Source organism: Sebastes umbrosus, chromosome 13 (assembly GCF_015220745.1).
Source record: "Sebastes umbrosus isolate fSebUmb1 chromosome 13, fSebUmb1.pri, whole genome shotgun sequence".
Taxonomy (NCBI): domain Eukaryota; kingdom Metazoa; phylum Chordata; class Actinopteri; order Perciformes; family Sebastidae; genus Sebastes; species Sebastes umbrosus.
This window is the reverse complement of record NC_051281.1, coordinates 22,128,773-22,149,368: the sequence shown is the minus strand read 5'-3', so window position 1 is coordinate 22,149,368 and position 20,596 is coordinate 22,128,773. Positions and strand designations below refer to the sequence as shown.

General features: G+C 45.2%; 1 protein-coding gene across 1 annotated transcript in view; it reads right to left on the bottom strand.

Moving 5' to 3' along the window:
- The window catches only part of klf12b (Kruppel-like factor 12b), a 45,986-nt gene extending 25,633 nt beyond the window's left edge, over positions 1 to 20,353 (bottom strand). Inside the window, 3 exon segments of the mRNA XM_037789282.1 lie at positions 1,925 to 2,007; positions 20,258 to 20,318; positions 20,321 to 20,353. Coding sequence (XP_037645210.1) covers positions 1,925 to 2,007; positions 20,258 to 20,318; positions 20,321 to 20,353 — 177 coding nt within the window.
- Positions 20,354 to 20,596: the final 243 nt, after the last annotated feature.

Below are 20,596 nucleotides of genomic sequence, written 5' to 3'. Positions count from 1 at the left end.
ACAAACACATGTATGCGCTCAAACCTACACATACTCACACACTGACACACAGACACACACACATAAAGATATGCTCGACCCGCCTGCCTGCCTCTGTCCTCATGCCATTGTCTTTATTAGGGGATACTGGTTAGCGGCGGGGCAGATTTTCCAGCCCCTTGCGGGCGAATTGTCTAACAAGGCAGACCATTTCCAGCAAGCCCTTGGCCCCCCGCCACCCAAATGAAGACCACATTTCTGCAGCAGTCTAAACTGTCTGTCTGCATCTGCCGTTTAAAGGGAAGCACAGTCTGTTAGGGCGAGATTGGATCTCGGTGCATTTCAAAACCGTGTGGGCTGCAGCGCTCACATCCTGTCTGTGACTGACATCACTGCGCGTATGGAGAACGACTTCAAAAACCCCAGGTAATAGGTAGCAGTTCAGGAGCACACGGCTCTCAAACCCCGGAGCCACAGCTGAGAACAGGACACCCAGAAAGTGACCACCTGCTGCTGCCTGTCTGTCAGGCCCTTAGATGTGGAGAGACAGATTCGATTCTTATCAATACAAAGCACCTACACGGCCAAACAACTGAGGTAACCTGATGGCTTATCAGCAGCTGGTATTTTTCTCATCCATCATGGGCTAATGCTCTCGGTTTCGTCTCAACAGAATTTTGCTCTTCTCCCACGAAGCGCTCTCGGTGATATATTAGGGGGCCGGGATATTATTGATATGTTATGAATGGAAATCAATAATAACTGAACACTAATTCATCATGATTACAAATATTAAGTGGCCTGCACCCGCTGCACACACACAGCTGTGGCAGCAACACAAAAGCCCTTGTAACCTAGCAACAGCTTCTCCATAACAAGACCACTTTATTTCTAGGTATGTCGGACCAGAGAGCACTGCTACTGTATGTGGGCCGTGAAAAACCTTGCATGAGGTAACTCCGTTATTCCTAACATGGCCAACATGAACATAAAACTCAAATATTAGATCATATTGTGCATTTTTGATTAAAACAAACTCATCAAAGATGAAAACCTTCCTGTCATTGTTGTGAAATAAACCCCGACAGGGCGATGCCGCACCCCGACGTGAAGCAGAGGGGTCTGAAGGTATCTATTTCACAACAATGACCCGCTAGCAGTACATTATCCCGCTTATTACACGGCTACATACTTAAGAAATCAATAATTTGACACAAAAACGGTCCGCCAGAGTCCGAGATCAGACCCGCATCCATAGCAACGGTCTGTTATACATAGCAACGGTCTGCTATAAAGAAATAACAGACCGTAGAACGCCGTGATTGACCAATCAAAATTGAGTATTCGACAAAGCCGTGTAATATTGTGTGATGGAACACAGAGGTGACGGGGAGCGCTTTGTGAGAGAGTAGAGGCATGCATGAGATAGAGGAGAGGAAGAGATGGAGCTGTGATAAGTGTTTGCGGAGGAAGAGTATGGTGTGTTTGTCTGTGTGTGTTTGTGTGCAAGAGAGAGAGAGAGAGATCACTCATGTGTGTTTGTGAGGAAGAAGGGTATGGGAGGATGAAGGGGAAACTGAGAGACGTAAAGGGGCAGGAACAGATAGATAAGATTTTCCCATGTGACAGTGGCTCCATCTGCACGATCCCCCCCAGCCAGCACGGACTCTCTGCTGGCCCCAGCAGTCACCTCCCCGAAACCCCCCTAATGCATTCCTGCTCCAGCTGTGGCTCCCCTCCTCTTCCCGGTTCTTCTCCTCTTCCTGCTTACTACCATGCTCTCCGACCACTCCTCTTAGCCCCCACACTCACTCACTCACTCACTCGCTCACTTGCTTAGGCCTGGGAGTAATTACGAGCCCATTGCCAGGAGGAGGAAAGACGGAGAGGAAAGCAGGAGAAAAAAAGAAAAAGGGAATTGTCTGGAAAACAACTGCTCTCTTACCCCTTGTTCCGATTCCAGGGGCTCAGCTTTGACTCGGACTGCAGGCATTCCGTCAAGCATTAACATCCTGTTTCTTAGGCTGCCTGCGAAAGGAAACAGAGGAGGTGTAAGACGGGTGTTTTAGCATGACTAAGCAGGTCCCACACTCGGTTATTCACACACGGACATCTACGATGTTGTGCCTGCACCCACTGAGAGAAAAACACATTTTAAATAGACACGAAATTCATGTTTCAAAAAACCAGCAGAAGCTGACAGACAAAAGACGCACACAAACTGCGTAAACTCAGTCAGTGCACAGCATGACTCCCTCTTCTCCATAATAAAGATTTTCAATTGCCTGGTGGGCTGCTGCAGGGCTGTGGCACTTCATAACGCTTACTAAAATCCTCTTAAGACTTCAATGGAATACAAATACTTGCTTTGATACATAGTAACTCAACAGAGCCACACAACTTGTCCTCTCTAACATGAAATAATAATTGATACTTGGAAATAGAAGTGAAAGACCACAATGTGATGCTTACACACATGCAAACACACACAAAAACACACTTGTTAGTACATGTATCTTTCCCTCTGCTGCCTCTGAGCACTGTTCCTCTGCAAAGTGGGCAGCAGCAGCAGTGCCCGGCTCCTCAGCTCCATGCTGTGGCTTTAAGAGGGATACTCAGATGGAGCCAATGACAACAATGCATGTTCCGTATCCCTCAGTTGGGGCCGACCTGAGGTAACCCTTCCCCTTATTATTTTAGCAGCAGTACATGGAGGAATGCAAGCAAGGCAAATGGACTCTAAACATCTCTATTACTCTCCACTGCTGGCACCAGCAGCAGGATGTGTGGCCCAATCCTTGCAGTCAGCAGCGCCGCAGCCACCATGACCACTCTCGTGTATGCGGAGAAAAAAAAAAAAAAAGCTCAGCCAATCACGAATGACATATACTAACCACCGCAGATCTAACATCCATGTGGCCTGTCCAACGATCAAGATTTTTTTTTACATACCAGACAATCCACTCAAGATGGTTATCAAAAACATCTAGTTTTACTGATTTCGATGAGAATTGCGACAGAAAAGAAAATCATTTAAAGCCACAAATTCTTCCACTACGTCTTAGATTCTCGAGCAAAAGGCTAATCCTGACTGGGTTTGTGTGCGAGAGAGGTAGAGAAAGAGGGAGGATTACTCTCTCAATCTGCTACCACCCCCCCCCCCCCCTCACCAACCCCCACCCGCAGATCTCGCCTCTCAGGTCTAAGTCCCTCAGGTACCCTGGCTGTGCTGCTATTGTATTGTTGTCCAGGATGTCCTTCGGCTTCAGGTCTTGGTAGGCCCAGATAGCGTTGCCATAGTAACGGCCGGGCGGGTGGAGCTGCAGCCTCAGTCCAGCCTCGAGCCATGTGTTGAGGAGGAGAAGAAGAAGAAGAGAGAGAGAGAGGAGGCAGAAAGTGAGGTTTGTTTTTTCCTCAAGATGACCATCATTCTGCCATTTTCTCCTTCTCAAGGTTCTTTTCTGAAAAAGGGGAAAAAGTTTCATCCGAACTTATTTGTTCTTGATGATAAATGCGTGCAATGCTGTTACCGGAAAAAATCTAAATCAGTTTTGCACGGCACGTCAGGATTTCTTGAAAGCGACAACCTTTCCCAATGTGCCTACAGTCCAGTTAATCCAGTGGTGTGTGATCACCTTCCTAATGAACTGGCCTGCAGCGGGCTATTCATAGGAAATCAATGACCAGTGCATACCTCTGCTTGTGACTGTAATGACCAAAGAGCTAACAGCAGTGAGAGAGACCTAACACTGAGTAATGAGCTAACAGGGGGGGTTCTGTGTATTGAAGAGGTCATGTCGAAACACTTTGACCGAAGTCAACTGTCAACTGCTTCTGCTCCCATGAGAGAAGGAACACGTCTGCTAAGGTAGCACTTCGGGATCACAAACCAAAAAGATGAACAAAGAAATGAGTTTGAAATGAGGAGAATTTGTTCAAGGCAATAAACCAATGTGTGTATCCAGTACTCTCTATCACTAAATTTGGTCCGCTGGCGGCAGGCTTAGGCAACCAGCAGTGTGCTGTCCATCAGCGGTATGAGGCTCCGTGTGTGGGAGATGGAGAGAGGGAGGGGGGGTTAGAGGGAAACAGGGTAGATTAAGATCACCTTTCCATTTGCTGCACTCTGAAATGAAATGGCCATCCCAGGTGTGTGGGGGAGTTGGATGGAGAGAGGAGGGCAGTGGAGTGTTAAGGCATCTCATTTCTCTCTCCCCTTACCCGCCCTCCCGTCCCCACCAAAATCCCAAAAATAAAAAAAAAAAAAAAAAGGTAAAGGGAGCAGGTGAAGATTGAGGCCAGTCCAAGCATCAAAAAATGCTTGAAATATATACAGTATATGTCTGCTGCTCTCTTCGCTTTTTCTGTTTGTGCTTATTTGTGTGTCTGCTAATGCATTTCAAAAGTATGAGCTGAAACTCCCACCACATAGCCACATCTATGACCTCAGGTCCACTATCTCCAAGCTCGCTGATGGCCATGAGCTCTGTGCTGATGGGGGCGATAGCAACTAGCTAAGGAGTGGAAGGATAAAGCCCAAGCAGACCAACCCTGAACGGACTAGCTGGATCAATTAGAGGTGACAAACCTCTCTTAAAAAAACTCTGACATTCTGAGACCAAATGTTGACCTCATATATAGTGACATCATCCATACCTATAAACACACACACACCATATAAACCCAAAATATTTCAAAAGTAAAGGTGTGAAATTTCTAACAAACCCACAAAACCAATCAGTGAGAGCAGGTTTAACTTTATCTGACATGTGCTGTGAGTTCATGTTCTCTCAGCACATGTGAGTGTGAAGACAGATCCTGCTTAACAACACTGTCTCTTTAGACTGTGAAAATCCATATAGGGTGGCAGTTGGGGACGATGGAAGGGACGCACAAAACAGGGTTTTCACCCAAGAGATCGTGGGTTTGCATCCCATGTGAAACCAGCAACGTGTTTTTGTCTTTATGTTCACATGTTCCGCGATAACTTTCACTTTCACTTCTGAAAAGTAGTTATTTTAAGCCAGACCACAATCTTTTACCCCAAACTTAAACCTGCAGTAGGCGGAATGGTTTTGGCATCATTGGGCAAAAATTCCATAATAACCTTTCAGCATATTGTAATTCATGTGCTCTGAGAGAAAACTAGACTTCTGCACCTCCTCATGGCTCTGTTTTCAGGCTTGAAAAACTCTAGCCCGTGACGGGAGACTTTGGCCAATCACAGGTCATTTCAGAGAGAGTGTTCCTATTGGCTGTTCATTCAACTCTGATCAAACGGTCAAACTAGGCAGCGCTGGTCAAATATTAATTAATACTCTGTTACTGTAATTCCTATTTCTCGCCTCAAATGTTTTCAGAAACATCTTGTAGTGTACTGTTTAGCTGTAAAATGAGAGACTTTCTCATTTTACAGCTAAACAGTACACTACAAGATGCCATTAGGAGCACCGGAGGACGCAGAGGCACATGATTTTTTTCAGATTACCTGTCTCATGCACTACTGTCAGGATATAGTGACCGTTTCATAAATATAACTCTTTTTAATCATATTTGATCCAGTTCTACCCACTGCAGCTTTAACTAAGTGATTTTGTTGCCTAAACCTAAAGAAACTTTTTTTGTTTGTGTTCAAAATGTAACGTTTCATTCAATGTTTCATTCAGTTTTATAATGTGTTGCTTTTAAGTTTTGCTTTCATTTTTACCACGTAGTAGGCAAAGTAGGCCCCTGTTGACCCACATCTACGGTGCTTATAGCAACCGATAACGCCTATTTAACGCCCTGATAACACTGGAATCGGGTGGTCTCTGGGTGTTTGCTCACATAGCAATGAAAGACATTTACTTGTTAAAGTGAAAGTTAAGCTTAAACAAACTCATAAAAAACAGATTTAGTATCTGGCTATGTGTACCATCTCTACTTTCCCACTCTCTCTCTCTCTCTCTCTCTCTCTCTCTCTCTCATGTACACACGAACGCTACACACCCTGAAACACACTGTAACAGACGGGCCACGCCGATGCTTTGTTCCCATGTCGAGCGCCCAGAGCAACTGGGTGCATCTGTGTCACAGAGGCTGGACCTGCTGCCACGGGCCGGGATGGAAGAGAGATGGAATAAAAGGGTGAGGGGAAGGGAAGGGGGGGCAATGAATTATGGGAGATACATGAGGAAGTGTTAAGGAAGGTGATAGCAAGAGAAGTGAGGAGGAGGAGGAGGGTGGGGGGGCTTGTTGAAGAGCACAGAGTTGCTGGCAGGAGCAGTGGTTATAGGGAAGCAACCAAGGGGAGTTGAAGAGGTTGAGGAGGGTGGGGTGGGGGGTGTTTAATGGGGAGGAGGGGCGGCAGTCAGAGAAGCGAGAGAGGGTAGAGAGGGGATATGGACCCGAGCCAAGGCCCGGTCGAGCGCAAAGCACACGGTGCAAGAATGCCAACAGACCCCCTCCCACCCGGTCCTCTACCAAAGAGAGGAGAGGACGAAAAAGGGAACGCAAGAGAAGGAAAAAACATTTAAAAATGTTGCAAATCAGAAACAAATGATCATCTAGTGCTGCAAGTGCAAATGCATAAAAAAGGACAGAGCTGTTAGGTGATGTGAGATGAGCATTTCCTGTGTATTGTGTGCCGCTGGCCTCTTTGCCGCGGCTCACTTCCCTCTTCTGTGCCCCTGGACACCCCAATGTGACACATTGGCCTGATAACCAGTCTACAACTGCTAGCTCACCAGCACACTCCTCCGCTTCCTCTCTTTCGACTCGCTCGGTGCAGCAACTTCTAGAAAAGCAGTGAAAGCTGGCTATACGTTCACGACATGCCAATTAGACTGATATTAAAAGAAAACGCTTGCCTGAAAAAGAGAATTTGGCTGAGTGACACTCTGCAGACCCTGGAAAAAAATAAAGGTTTAGTGATAAAACATGGATCTTGTTTGCCAGCGGCGTAGACACAATAGAGCCACAGCTGAATCACAGCTGAATTTTTCAACCTCAGCCTGCTTCATGTTAAGCTGTGTCTGTTCATGACCTCATCTTGTTGGCCTCGTTCTGGTCTTGAGAGCCCATTCAAATAGTTCCCTGCAGAGTTACTGCTTAAAGAGTAACTGCACCCAGGCAAATAACGGCGGGCAAAAGACTTGAACCTTCAACCCACAGAGGTCAGCGCTACCCTACACAGCCAAAATGTATAAAACTACATATTTAGTCAAAACCAGAAGCTGACTTTTTGAAATCTGTTTCACTGTGCAAAAAAATATTATGTCATAGAAATGTATATAAAAAACATTTAATATTTGTAGGAATTGTAAACAGAAGGAAAAAAAATGCCAGTTTAGCAAAAGCTAATTTGCCATTTTCTGATTTGTTTCCTGCAATTAATAAAATCTATTTTAATGATCCACCATTTTCAGAATTGACTTTTTTATACTGCATAAATAAGGCACTGGCTAAATATAATCATAAGGACGAAAAAAGTTTAGGTGCCCTCTGGATTGCCCAAATGTAGATTGTCCAATCATTGGTGGGTGAAATCATCTTCACTGTCATCATCATCATTACACAGTTTGCCAAAGTAGCCTTCAAACTTCAAACCTTTTTTCTAAATTTCACTGTTGGTTACTGTTTTCAGGCTTTGTAAAGGCAGAGTACTGCACTGCTTTTCCTCCACACAAAATCTTATGTTACTCTTTAAGAGGAGCTAGTGGAAAAAACTAAAAAATGTCTGACTTAAAGGAGACATATCATGCTCATTTTCAGCTTCATTTCAGCTCATTTTAAGCTTCATACTTTATATACATACTTTAATGTTCGAAAAACACATTGTTTTTCTCATATGGTCTTTCTGAATATACCTGTATTCACCCTCTGTCTGAAACGCTTCATTTTAGCGCCTGTCTCTTTAAGACCCCCTCCTGAAAAAGCCCAGTCTGCTCTGATTGGTCAGCGTTTCTCCGTCATCTGCATCTGCACTGTCGCCGTCTTCACGGCGTCACTGCAGCCGGGGACTCGCTGCGTGTGTGCATGTTCGTCAACTACACAGAGTTTAGCGGCACTTCTACCGCTGACTGAATAGTTGTGACATCACAACCTTACAGAAGTCCTGACGCTTCGTTTAAAAGGCACAGTTTCCGGGCATTTTTCCGTGGATTGAGCATTTTGATACATTCACACTTTATAATCAAAAAAGACATGAAAATCTCACTTTCTACAATTTGGGACCTTTAAGCTCCCACGGTCTTCTATAGAGTTGTGCACTCACAAGAGACAGATTGAAGTCTCTCAAAACAGTATGGGTCAAACTCCAAAAACACACTACATTTCCCATAATGCAACCACTACTTTTTATTTTTTCATTAGACCCTCCCTGCCAGATAAATGTCCACGTCTTTCAAATTCATGTCCCACATCTGTAACACAGACATTATAACGTTATAAATTTGTCTCCAACTTCTGATGACATCATCAGGGCTTATTTTGCCAGACGTGACAAAACTACCACAGAGGACACATAACAAATGCTTTCATCTGAGCTGAGTAGTGCTCCACACGACGAGTTAACTGACCTTTATGTATAAAGTCCGGGGAGTTTCCCTCTAAAGACGTTCTAACTCCAAACAGCACATGCCAGGTAAACAGTGATGATGCTGTTTGTTATGTGTGACCGAGGTGGGGGATGTGTGTTTCCCCTCAGACTTCACTCCTGGATGTACTGAGATGGACATAGTCTTTTTTTTTTTCTAATCATTCCTGGCACCCTGTGAATGGTCTCAGAATTTCCATTTCATAAGCCGTATTTTCCTTGGCAGGAGCAGCGAGCGAAGTCTTTTGGATGCTTCTGGGACATTTTTGAACGGGGCTCAAGAGAGCAGAGTGCTGCTACCTCGCTGCTCAGAGAAGCATGGACTTCTCTAACCCCCGACAAGCACAATGGCATCAAACCACAGTTCATACTGTATGCACTACCCTTGGAAAAAAAAATGTTCCCTTTAGGGTTAAAAACCCCTTAGAGATGCACTCAACTGATGCACTTTACCTCAAAACACCCTGCTCTTTTCCTCTGGGAATAGACACAGCTTTACACATGGAAACAGTTATTATTAGGCAGAATACACTTCTCATATATTGGATGTTTTCATCTCTAGGACATGCAGCCAAACTTGGGGCTTATCAGGTCCCATCAATTTGAACTGAATGTCATCCTCTATCTGTTTGATGCAATCACTTGTTGTTGAATATGATGTGGCGTACATGAATGACTGGGCTCTGCACTGCACTCAAACATGCAGGCCTGCAATTCAAAAAGCCATCTAATGGTTCCGTTTCTTGACGTCACAAAACTCGGATAAACACATAATAGAGGGTGATTTTATTTAAAGAGCCCGTCACCGTAAGCGTCAATAGACTCATCACTTTGTTGATATGCCTTGCATAGGGAGGGAGGATGTTATCGCCAAAATGCTTGTCAAAAAATGCCCCGTACAGGAAAAAAAATATGCATTTATAAAAACCAAAGACACAGAGGAGAATAGACTGAGACAGCCCCAAAGGTGGACGCTAAAACCATTTGCACAGGCTGAATGGAGGCAGCAAAGGGTGAGTATTGATCCGATTGATCCATACGTCAGAATACAAATCAAGCTCCATTGTGGTGAAACTCAGCTTTGGGGAAAGAAAATGCACATTTGTGACCCAGTTTAGAAAAACAGGCACAACGTGGAACTCTCCAGAGATTTACAGACCTATTTTATAGTGGACAGCAAGTTATTGTATTTTATGCAATGCAGAATGGGTGGCATGTAAGGTTAAATGAGCCTGGGTTCAGGGGGTTTGATACAGAAAAAGGGCTCAGCGACAATGTGGAGTGCCACTTTTTTTTTTTTTATCCCTGCACAATGACCTCATTATGTAAGTTCCTGTAGACATCTCATACAAAAATGTCCCTTCATTTACAGTATACAGCAGAAAATAAAGAGAAGTGAACTCATGTTCTTGCCTCAGCCAGAGAGCCTCACCACCTGGGAGGAAACCAGCTCCATTTATAGCAAGTTGATAATCATGTAAATACACAGACAACACACACACACACACATGACACACCCTTGCGCACTAGCAAGGCCCACGGAAGTTCCCATATTCTGGTGGATTGCCCTTGGGTCCTTGCTATTTCTGCCAGGGGCAGGGGGATCCTGTGTCAGTAATCCTGTCGGGATGAGGGGGATGAGGTCGCCGGATGCGGCTCAAGTCCGCTGCCTTCGCTAGCACACACACACACACACACACAGAATTTATAGGAAGATGAGTGGACATGCAGCACCTCGACTGTGTCAGTATGTTTACACAGTATTTTTAATAAAAGGTGCTCAAACAGTGGGCAGGAACGCAGCTAAACATACTGAACAACGATGAAAAAAATCTCACATACTGTCACTGTCACACCATTTAAAATCAGCACATATAAACCAAAGAGATGACAGTCAAATATAAGTTGTGTCAGTAATACTTTAACCAGATATGTCTCTTTAAAAATGTCAAATGTTAGGATAAAAAAACTCAACACTTTATTTCTTTATTTGCCTAGTCTAAAATATATATTTTTTATAGGTCAAAGGGGAAATCTTTTGTGATTTTTTTCGCCGTCGTTTTTGTGAAAGCTCCCCACCTCCGCTAATACCACCTCCGTCCCTTCTAAGGTCATACGAAACTGTGGGAAATGAAGAAGCTACTTATTCAGAGAGGAAACACTCAAAGCGAAAAAGAGTCAGTCGCTGTCTGGTTTGTCTGCGTCTCCGTCTGTGTGTCAAATGCACTTCTTATAACGCTGACTTCCTGCGTCCCTGCTCTGCTCTACAATCTGGCTACCACACACACACACACACACACACACACACACATAAATACACTCACACACACGCACACACACACACCTTGTGACCTCTGTCTGCAAACCGCAATGAACCATATTTATCTTACAATAAGAGACAGACGCACACACACTCTCAATATTGCAGCTCTGCTCATGAAAGAAGAATATAGATGCCCATTCAACACAAACAGCCACCCACACACACCTACAGTGTGCATGCACGCGCCAGCACGCACAAGCCAAACACACACACACACACACTCCTCCACAGCGCTCCGGAGAGAGGTAAACAGAAGAGTCTGACATCCTCTTGCATCATGTGCCTCAAATGCAGCAGAGAAACAGCCAAACAAGCTGTGACCGTGACAGCTCTAAAGTGAGGTGGCATTACTCAAGTGAGCTTCGACTTAGGAGTCAAAGCAATTTGTGACACCATTCTAGACCGTTTATGTCCAATTGAAGATCATTTTTTTGATGTAATCAAATCAGAAAGGATAAGTTAAATATTCCGTGCGAGGGCTGGATCGAGTTCGGCGGCGGCGCTAAGGAAACCACAAATAGATGCCACAAAACAGCTTGTAAAGAGCCAATACACGATGAGGTCTTCTTGCTTCAACATAATCGGGTGACCTCTCTAGAACACCCTTCACACACACACACATACAGCACACACACAGACACCTCAGCAAATGCAGTAGGGTCAGTGGCTGTGCATCTAAAATAGCCTCTGACACAAAAACCTCACTTGTACCAAAGGAGGGGGAGGTGGAGCCGAGCGAACCGGGATCAACGCGTGTTAGTAGTTGGCTTTCAGGGAGATACTGCAATGTTCTTCGCATGGTGAAGTTTACAAACTGTAGAGCTATGCTGTATGTGCGCATGGGAGAGAGGGAGATAGAGAGAAAGAGGTTAGCGCCAGTGAATCAATAAAAAATGCACTCAGTGACTCGGTCTCTTATTTACTCTCGGTGCACAGGTTGAGGTGACCACACTGCAGTGCTTAAGACTCATCTCAAACTGACTGAGGTGCATCATGGGCACAGTCCTGTACAGAATTCACAGTGAATAAAATACCTGAACACCGGTGAATACTTTCTTATGAATGCTTTAATCACCCTAGAGACCAATGTTCGTGTCCCATGTGAAACCAGAGGTCAACGTTGATTTATTTGTCACTTAACTTCCGTACTTAAGTAACGCCACTTCCGGTGTTATTTTAACCCCAAACCACGATCCTTTCCTGAACCAAGTAGTTTTGTTGCCTTAAAGCAGCAGTAGGTAGAATTGGAGCAAGTATGATTTATTTTCATAAAACGGTCACTATATCCTGACAGTAGTGTATGAGACAGGTCATTTGAAAAAAATCATGTGTCTCTGTGTCCTCCGGTGATCCTAACGGCATCTGCAAGATTTCACAGACCGGAGGAAAACAAGCAGTAAGAGCCGAGCTGGAGCCTTGCCATCCCTTAGCAGCTGTCAATCACTCGCGAACTCCGATCAAACGGTCAAACTAGGCAGTGCTGATCAAATATGAATCATTCAATCATCAGTTCTGTATACTGTAATGCCTATTTCTCGCCTCAAATGTTTTCAGAAACATCTTTTAGTGTACTGTTTAGCTGTAAAATGAGAAAGTTTGTGACCCGACTGCCATGTTGAGATCAATTCAGGAAATAGCAAGCACCGCCCACCGGAGAAATAGGCATTACAGTAACAGAATATCGATTCATATTTGATAAGCGCTCCCTAGTTGGACCATTTGATCGGAGTTCGCGAGTGATTGACGGCTGCCTCCGTCAAATGAACAGCCAATAGAAACGTTCTCTCTCTGAAATGACCTGTGATTGGCCAAAGTCTACCATCATAGGCTAGATTTTTTAAAGCCTGAAAACAGAGCCATGAGGAGGTGCAGAAGTCTAGTTTTCTCTCAGAACACTTTACAATATTGCTGAAAGGTTATTAAGGAATTTTTGGCCAATGATGCCAAAAACATTCTGCCTACTGCAGGTTTAACCTAACTAAGTTGTTTCCTGTCAAAACAGAAGTTTATTTTGAAAACACTGGATGCATGTTACGAGCGGAATTTGACACGTGTTGCAGGACATTCGTAGGAAAACGCACGAAAGATATCATACAAACCGTTGTGTGTACGTTGAATAGCTACAGTGTAAGGAAACCACTACAGAAATTGTGTAGACAGTCTGCGTCAAGGATATAACCTCATGAGAACATATTGTGAAGGTGTAAGTAAGGGAATCACGACACCCAGTCATTGCTCGTCTCATTCAAAGGTTATCGATGCTTTCTATGTACCGGAGCAGAGGGGTCAGAGTGAAACCCTGCTCCCATCTCTCGCCCTAACAGGGAGAGGTGGGATGCACTAGATTAGCATCCTCACAATAACCTGCATCCATCCCACCACCACTACCACCCACATATACTCCCTCTCCTTTCCTCCCATCCCCAAGGGATGCCAGTACGCTCCTGCCCTAATGGGGGGATTCTTTGAGTAGGCTACTGCCTTTTATCCCCCTAGGCTATGACAGTGTACGTGCGCTTGTGTTACAAAATGTATGTCTGACTGTGTGTTTGTGTGTGTGTGTGTGTGTGTGCGATCCCCCTTCCCCCAACATATGCACTGTGTACATACTACTCACAATAGCTCGTCTACTGAATGCATCACAGCACATGTGCACTCACATGCACTCTCAAAGATCGACCTAGATGTTCTACAATAACTGTACAATGCGAGCATGCAAAGGCACCGATACACTGACTCATCTTCTACAGTATCTACTGTAAACAAGTCGCATAGAAATAATATCAGCTCAAGCACTTAAACACACACTCACACACTTTTTTTTTTTGCTTTTCTCCCCGTGCCCTTTTTTTCTCACTCGCTATCTCTTGTGATACAAACAAAGCTATGCATGCGGGCATACACACAAACATGTGCATTTTCTCTTTAATAGTCTTTGCAGGGTCCTCTTGATGTAGCATCACAAAGTAACCTCACTTTGTGCTGACACAACCAAATCCACCCTGACGCACGCCGAATGGAAACAGACAATAACGGACCAACCAAAACATTCCAACACACTGACACTTATTACATCAAATGTGCGCGCAGATATTTTCGCTCGCCGAGTTTTTCCCCTCGGTTTGACCCGTTCCAGCTCTCCAACGCCACTCAATAAAAGCCAGCAGCTGTGTTTACCTCTATTACTCATCTACTCACGCCTTCACTTCGATCATTTTTCCTCTCTTTTTCAACTGATGCCGTGCCGCGCCGATACCTGGTCGCAGCAGCTAATTGAGAGAAGTTATGGGCCATAGCTTGAACCTACATTCAGTTTAAAGCCAAAGAGTCTGTGGAATGCCAAAGGCACCCCAAATGGATTCCACATGTTGTTTGCATAATTTCCTCTCCTAACAGTTGACCTACAGTACAACTGGAAACAGAGTTCACAGTGATCCCTGCAGCAGCATCCTTACGCAGGTCTGCTGAAACCATCTGCACTGAGGCTGGAGAGACGCAGCTCCCCAAAGATTCTGTAAAGGGAAACTCTTTATGCCTTTTAAAAAAAGAAAGAGGGTCCAAAACACTCAGAAAATGCTGACTTTCATCCTCTTTTCTTGGCCTCCTTCCATTTCTCCTTCCTGCTGTTCACCAACCATATTTGGCTAGAGTAAAACACACACTTGGTTGACAGGGGAAACATCCCCGCAGATAGAGAAGGCCTTCCATTGACATACCTTTCCATGGAAACATGTCAAGCAACCTTAAAATCAGAGTCTGGGGGCAAGCTAAATGAGTCACTTCCAGTAAGCACTGAGTGTGCTACTCTAGGGGTGGTGTCATTACTTTAAGAAAAGGAAAAAAAACTTGGATCACTGCGCTGGTCAGGCAATTTTTTGTCTTTCTATCAAAAGATAAGCTTAAAGAGGGTTCAAACAGTAACAGGCTGCTTATAAGAATTCAATAGGGCAATGCCGCAAAAATAAAAAATACTCACGGTGATGTTTCACAAGCTGTAAGCACCCATTTTACATTGTAGTTCTTTCTGTCCGTGTTCATCGTTTAGACTATCAGATTCACTGGTTGTTGCACAATACTTTCCGTACTCTCTCTCTCTCTCTATCTCTCAGTCACAAAACACACATGCTCTAGCACTCCATGTACACCCTTAACTCAATTTTGGTAAACAAACGTGGGCTGGACACCGGGGTCAAAGGTTGAATCCACAAGAGAAATCGCAAAGGGAGAGAACATTTTGTCATCTTCTGACATGGTGAAATAACAGCTCGGGGTGGGGGGGGTGTGGGGGTCAGCTCGCAGCCATCGCCTATGAGAGTTAGTCTTAACAACCAACGCATGTCTCGCCATTCAGAGTGAAACAATGGCTGAAATAGTCGCAAACGTTTTTAACCCTCTCGACCTTGTTGTCCTGTCGATTTTTGGGGCAGGTACATCTATCAATATACAAAGTCACCCGTCTATTTAGGTGCTGTCTGTCTCACGCATTGTATATGCATTGTCCTTGACATGCTAGTCTATTGTAAGAGCCTGTGGCTGTGTGTGTCGCTGTGTATGTGTTTCAGGGTCTTTGCACACGCCAGTCTCCTGTGGCTGAAAATCCGGGTTTTGACGCAACGTCCACCTCTTTTGACCAGGGGCCACAGGATATCCCACAATGCACCTCAAGCGCAACCAACCTCTATAATCTGCCTCGCTCCTCTTTGGCTTTGGCTTACAGCCGGAGATCCCGAATGAATCCAGCTATACAGTGCACTGCGGTCTATCTGCAATCAATGACGATACACTCCATAACACCCACCTGGATCAATGGTACAGCAGTCAGTCAATACGCCAGCAGTTAACCCAGCTGATTAGGGGTAATACAGGGAATTTCACATCTCCCTGAATACGACGGCGAGCGTACACATTGTTAGACCGCACACACTGGAGCACAGCACTTCTTCCTGAAAGATCCAATCTGTCAACACGCGCCCAATTTGTGTGTTGTGATCTGTGGCAGACAGATGATGCCTTTAGTGGGGGAATCCTGCCGCGCAATGAAATGTGCTGGGCAGAGCGGTGTTGACGGACAGATAGAGTCTATCTGTTGGTGATTGGCTTTTTAATTGAGTCCCCCCACCTGCACTGATCTCTATCGTAAGCCCTTGGACCGTGTCTGGGGTGGGGGGTTGAGCCATTGAAGGAATCAGAGTGGCAGTGTAGCAGCTTGATGCTGCTGTGGTAGAAAACAACTATAGGTACCACATCATATTGTTCATGTTTTATCAGGATTTGAGCAAGTGTATGTACAGCATTAAAGGAACAGTGTATAGCATTTAGGGGGGATCTATTGGCAGAAATGGAATATAATATTACATGTTTTCTTTAGTGTATATGCACCTGAAAATGTGTTTTTGTTACCTTAGAATGAGCTGTTTATACATAGGGAGCAGGTCCTCTTTGCTGACCCGGCCACCATGTTTCTACAGTAGCCCAGAACGGACAAACCAAACACTGGCTCTGGATAAGGCTATTCGCATTTGAACTTTTTCATTTCGGCCACCGTAGTTCTTCTACACCAGAAAAGATCCTACGCACTGCACCTTTAACAAGCAGACATTAACTTCAAATGAGGACAACACAACAAACGTATTTCATCATCTCAAGCTGAAGCATCTGGTTGAGTACGAGGAGAGCCAGAAATCATGTGTGAAGAGACAGCCCGTTCTCATTTCCGGGGCGTCAAATTCTGAGGCTTTGTCGCGGTCGTCACTGTGCGATACCGCCGCACAGGGCACTCTTTAGCACCAGTATGTTACGCACCGGGCTTTCCATTAACCTCCTAGTAAACCCATCTGTAGCAACAGTAAATGCTGAGAGATAGTGTGCCGGGAGTGTGGAGTCGTAGTTTAAAGAGAGAAAAGACACACACAAGGTGGGTTGGAGGGGATGTGGATGGGCCCAACAAACACAAGGCTTTCATCCAGGAGACCGCTGCTAGAGTCCCTTGCGTTAAGTTTCATTTTCACTTTACAAACGTAGTAGTTTTAAGCCCTAAAGTTTTTTCCTAAACCTAACTAAGTCATTTTGTTGCCTAAACCTAAAGTGACGCAGGATGAGAACATGTTGGGAAAGCACCAAACAGACAAACAACATTGCTGCATCCTAACAGAACCGAATTATTGAGACGGTCCACCCAAGAAAAACAACAGCATCACTCAGCAAACACCCAAACAGAACTTTCTAATGACGAAGCCCTCTACTGGCTGTTATTGTAGCTAATAATGATGTTGAAGGTCCCCTAACCTTAATGAAGTAACAATTTTAACCCAGAACATGATCTTCTCCTAATTCTAACTAAGTCGTTTTTGTGCCTAAACCTAACCAAACCTTAACCATAGCGATATGATTTGTCATGCCGATAGGGGCATCAGATCAAAAAAGCGCATATATGGTATGTGTTGTTTTAGAGGGCATGGATAAACAAGGTATTTGTGTGGTTTCATTTGGAGGACTTGTTTCAATTATTGACCAAGTGTACTCCACATGACGTACAGCAGGCTGTTCTCATACACCGTTCGTAGCTATACCTACAAAAAGTAATACACTGTAAGTCCTATATATCCCATGAAATCAATTCATATATAATCCACGTTATCATGAACCAGGAAATATAAAGAGCTACAAACACCGAATAGGGAGGACGTCGGGGTGGATGGGTGGATCAAAAAACACAGGACTTTCACCCAGGGTACCGCTGTTCATGTCCCATGTGAAACCAGAAGTCAACTATTTGTCAGTTACGCCACTTTCCGGAGTTATTTTAACGCAAACCACGATCTTTTCCTAAACCTCACCAAGTAGATTTGTTGCCTAAACCTAACCAAGTTATTTCCTGTGAAGACAGAAGTTTATTTTGAAAAAAACTGTATGCAACGGAAGGTAATTTACATTCGCCACGTGTTGTTGGACATTCGTAGGAAATTGCACAAAAAATGAGGAATAACTTTTCGTAAGATATCATACGAACTGTTGTATGAGGATACATTGAGTACTGTGCTGCAAGACAATGAAAGAAAATTGCGAGTGGTCAAGTTTTGTTTTGCTAAAAGATTGCCAATCATTGTTCAACTGAATTTTTTTAATCAGTACGTGAACGCATCACCGTTCATACCGTCGGAACTTTCAGAGCGTATCACGACCGGGCTAAACAGTGCTCTCAATCAGCAACGAGACGAGCTCCACTGCTAAAAGCCACTGAATCCTTAAGTGACAACGACGACTCATTAGAGTCAGTTCAGTCTGGTGTTAAAGATTCGTTCGTACGTGTACTGAAAGACATTAATGGCAGCTACACTATCTAGTTCTGACTGTGACGCCCTCCATGGCAGACATGTGGTTTAACATTACAGTAATAACACGAAAGTGTTCTTCGGCATTTTATCATATCGACCTGAATATTGTTATCGCAAAAACACCCCTGCAGAATTATATTATTTTCATGTAATATCGCCCTCTCTCTTGCCTGTTTCAGAGCTCCAAATATGATCCTCCTTCGCTGTTCATGCACAGGCTCCACATGTGTGGTAATATCAGCCTGCTTATTCATGCACAGGCAGAAGGCCCCTTTTGTAAATGGATTTAAGTGAGTTTAAATGGGCACTAATCTCGCTCACTGAACATCCGTGAGCTGCAGGGGGTCTCATCCACACACACACATGACCCAACCCCCCTCCTCCTCCTTTTTTTCCCTTGTGGATGAGACCCCCAATTTAATGCACACAAACACACACACCCTACCTACCTACCGCCTGTCACACAGTTAAAGGCATAAGGCTGTGGGCCTCTCTCCACAACGCGGGGGTAAAGTCACAGAGGTCAGTGCTCAGTTTCCACATCAAACCCAGGAGCAGGGGCCAGAGTCTCATCCCCCCCTCCCACCTTTCTTCCTCCCTCCCTCCCTCCCTCTCTCTTGCACCCGCCCTCCCCTCCTCTCACACACACCCTCCTCCTCCTCCTCCTCCTCCCCCTTTGCTGGATGTACAAATGCCTTTGCTGTCAGCTCTGCCCTGGTCCCCTGTAATTGAAAATAACAGCCAAGGGCCAGCCCCCGGCCACTCTCCCCAACCTGGTGGCTCCCTGCCTCCCTGACAGCCACCCATCAATACCAATGACTATTACCCTGGAAGTGAGAGCGCTGCCGATGACATCCAAGACACCACCCCTGCAACACTCCCACACACACACACACACACACACACACACCAACACACACACACACCTCCCCCCTAGTGTCCTTCCTCCGCTACCCGAGCCTCCTAATGTTTAACCCGTTGCTAACAGCCTCGTTTCTCTGTCTCTAAGCTGCCACAGTAGGCAAACAAGCCTGTGTATCTCTCTCACACACACATACACACCACAATGCTGCTTCACACAAATGCACACACCCACACACACACAACTCTCTCAAGGCATGCACAAAACTCTGACAAGCAGCAAACTTTTTTCTTCCCAGCGAGAAGTGCTGAGAGAGAGTTTGGTTGCTGTCTCACTTCACACTCTTGCATCCCCCCCCCCCACACTCACTCACTCAGTCAGTTATTATCCTATAACAACGCTGCTACACCACCGCTCAGCTGATGATATACGTGTTTGGAAGTTACTTCAGAAGGTAAATAAGTGAGACATATGAGATTTCACAACCGGTGCCGGCACTGTAAAAAAGTCAGGATGCTGCTGCTGGTCATTCAGTGTATATAATCACTTTTATTCTCTCTCTATCTCTCTCTTGTCATGACAGCTTATGAATTTGCATTTGGGTGTGAGTAGGTGTTTCAGGTCCAGTCAGTCAGCACCATGCAGGGTCTCTTCTTGTCCTCTCCCCACACACACACACTGACAGACACCAAACACAATGCCATAGGTGATCTGAGCTGTCATCTGCTTTGACAGGGAAATGACAGCTGGATGAGACGCAACTGAACACAAGCAACAAAAGCCCAGCAACGTGACAAATGAAGGCACACAGCAGCAGCAGCAGCAGCAGCAACAGCAGCCAGCAGAGGAACAGGAGGACAGAAAAAAAAAAAATGCACAGACCTTGTCAGAAGCTGCAGAGCCAGTGGAGACTGTTTTCCTTTTTCTACAATCCTTTCTGTCTCCTCTCTCCTCCTCTCCCTCTCCTCTTCTTCTCTCCTCTCACTCTGTACGTGTGTATGTGTGTGTGTGTGTGTGACAATGTGTGTGTATGAGTGAGTGAGTGAGTGAGTGTGAGTGTGTGTGTGTGAGTGAGTGAGCAGCTCCCTCCCCTTCTGCTGCCTCTCAGCTGCTCGGCTGCTCAGGCAGTTCTCAGGAAATGAATGGGAGCGCACAGAGAACTGTTGTACTTGCAAATGACTTACCCCGAGTCACATGATCCGCTAAATGTAGGGTGGGCCGGTGGGTGGAGGCTTCATAAGCAAAAAGGGAAGACAATATACTCTAAGCTTTAACAGCATGCATCGAATTACACGGGGCCCCTCCGGGGAGGTTTCCGACGCGTCCGCTCTCAGCGCAGCCCCCGAACTCACTCTCTCTGCTGCTCTGCTCTGCTCTCCACCCGGAGCGCAGCGCGGTGCGGAGCTCCGGGCTGGGGGGTGAGCACCGGAGCACCGGAGCACCTCCCCGTTTAAAGGGGACGGAGAGAGGAAGGCAGGACGTGAATAAAAGAGGAAACAGTTCAATTCTGTGAACTGTGCTTG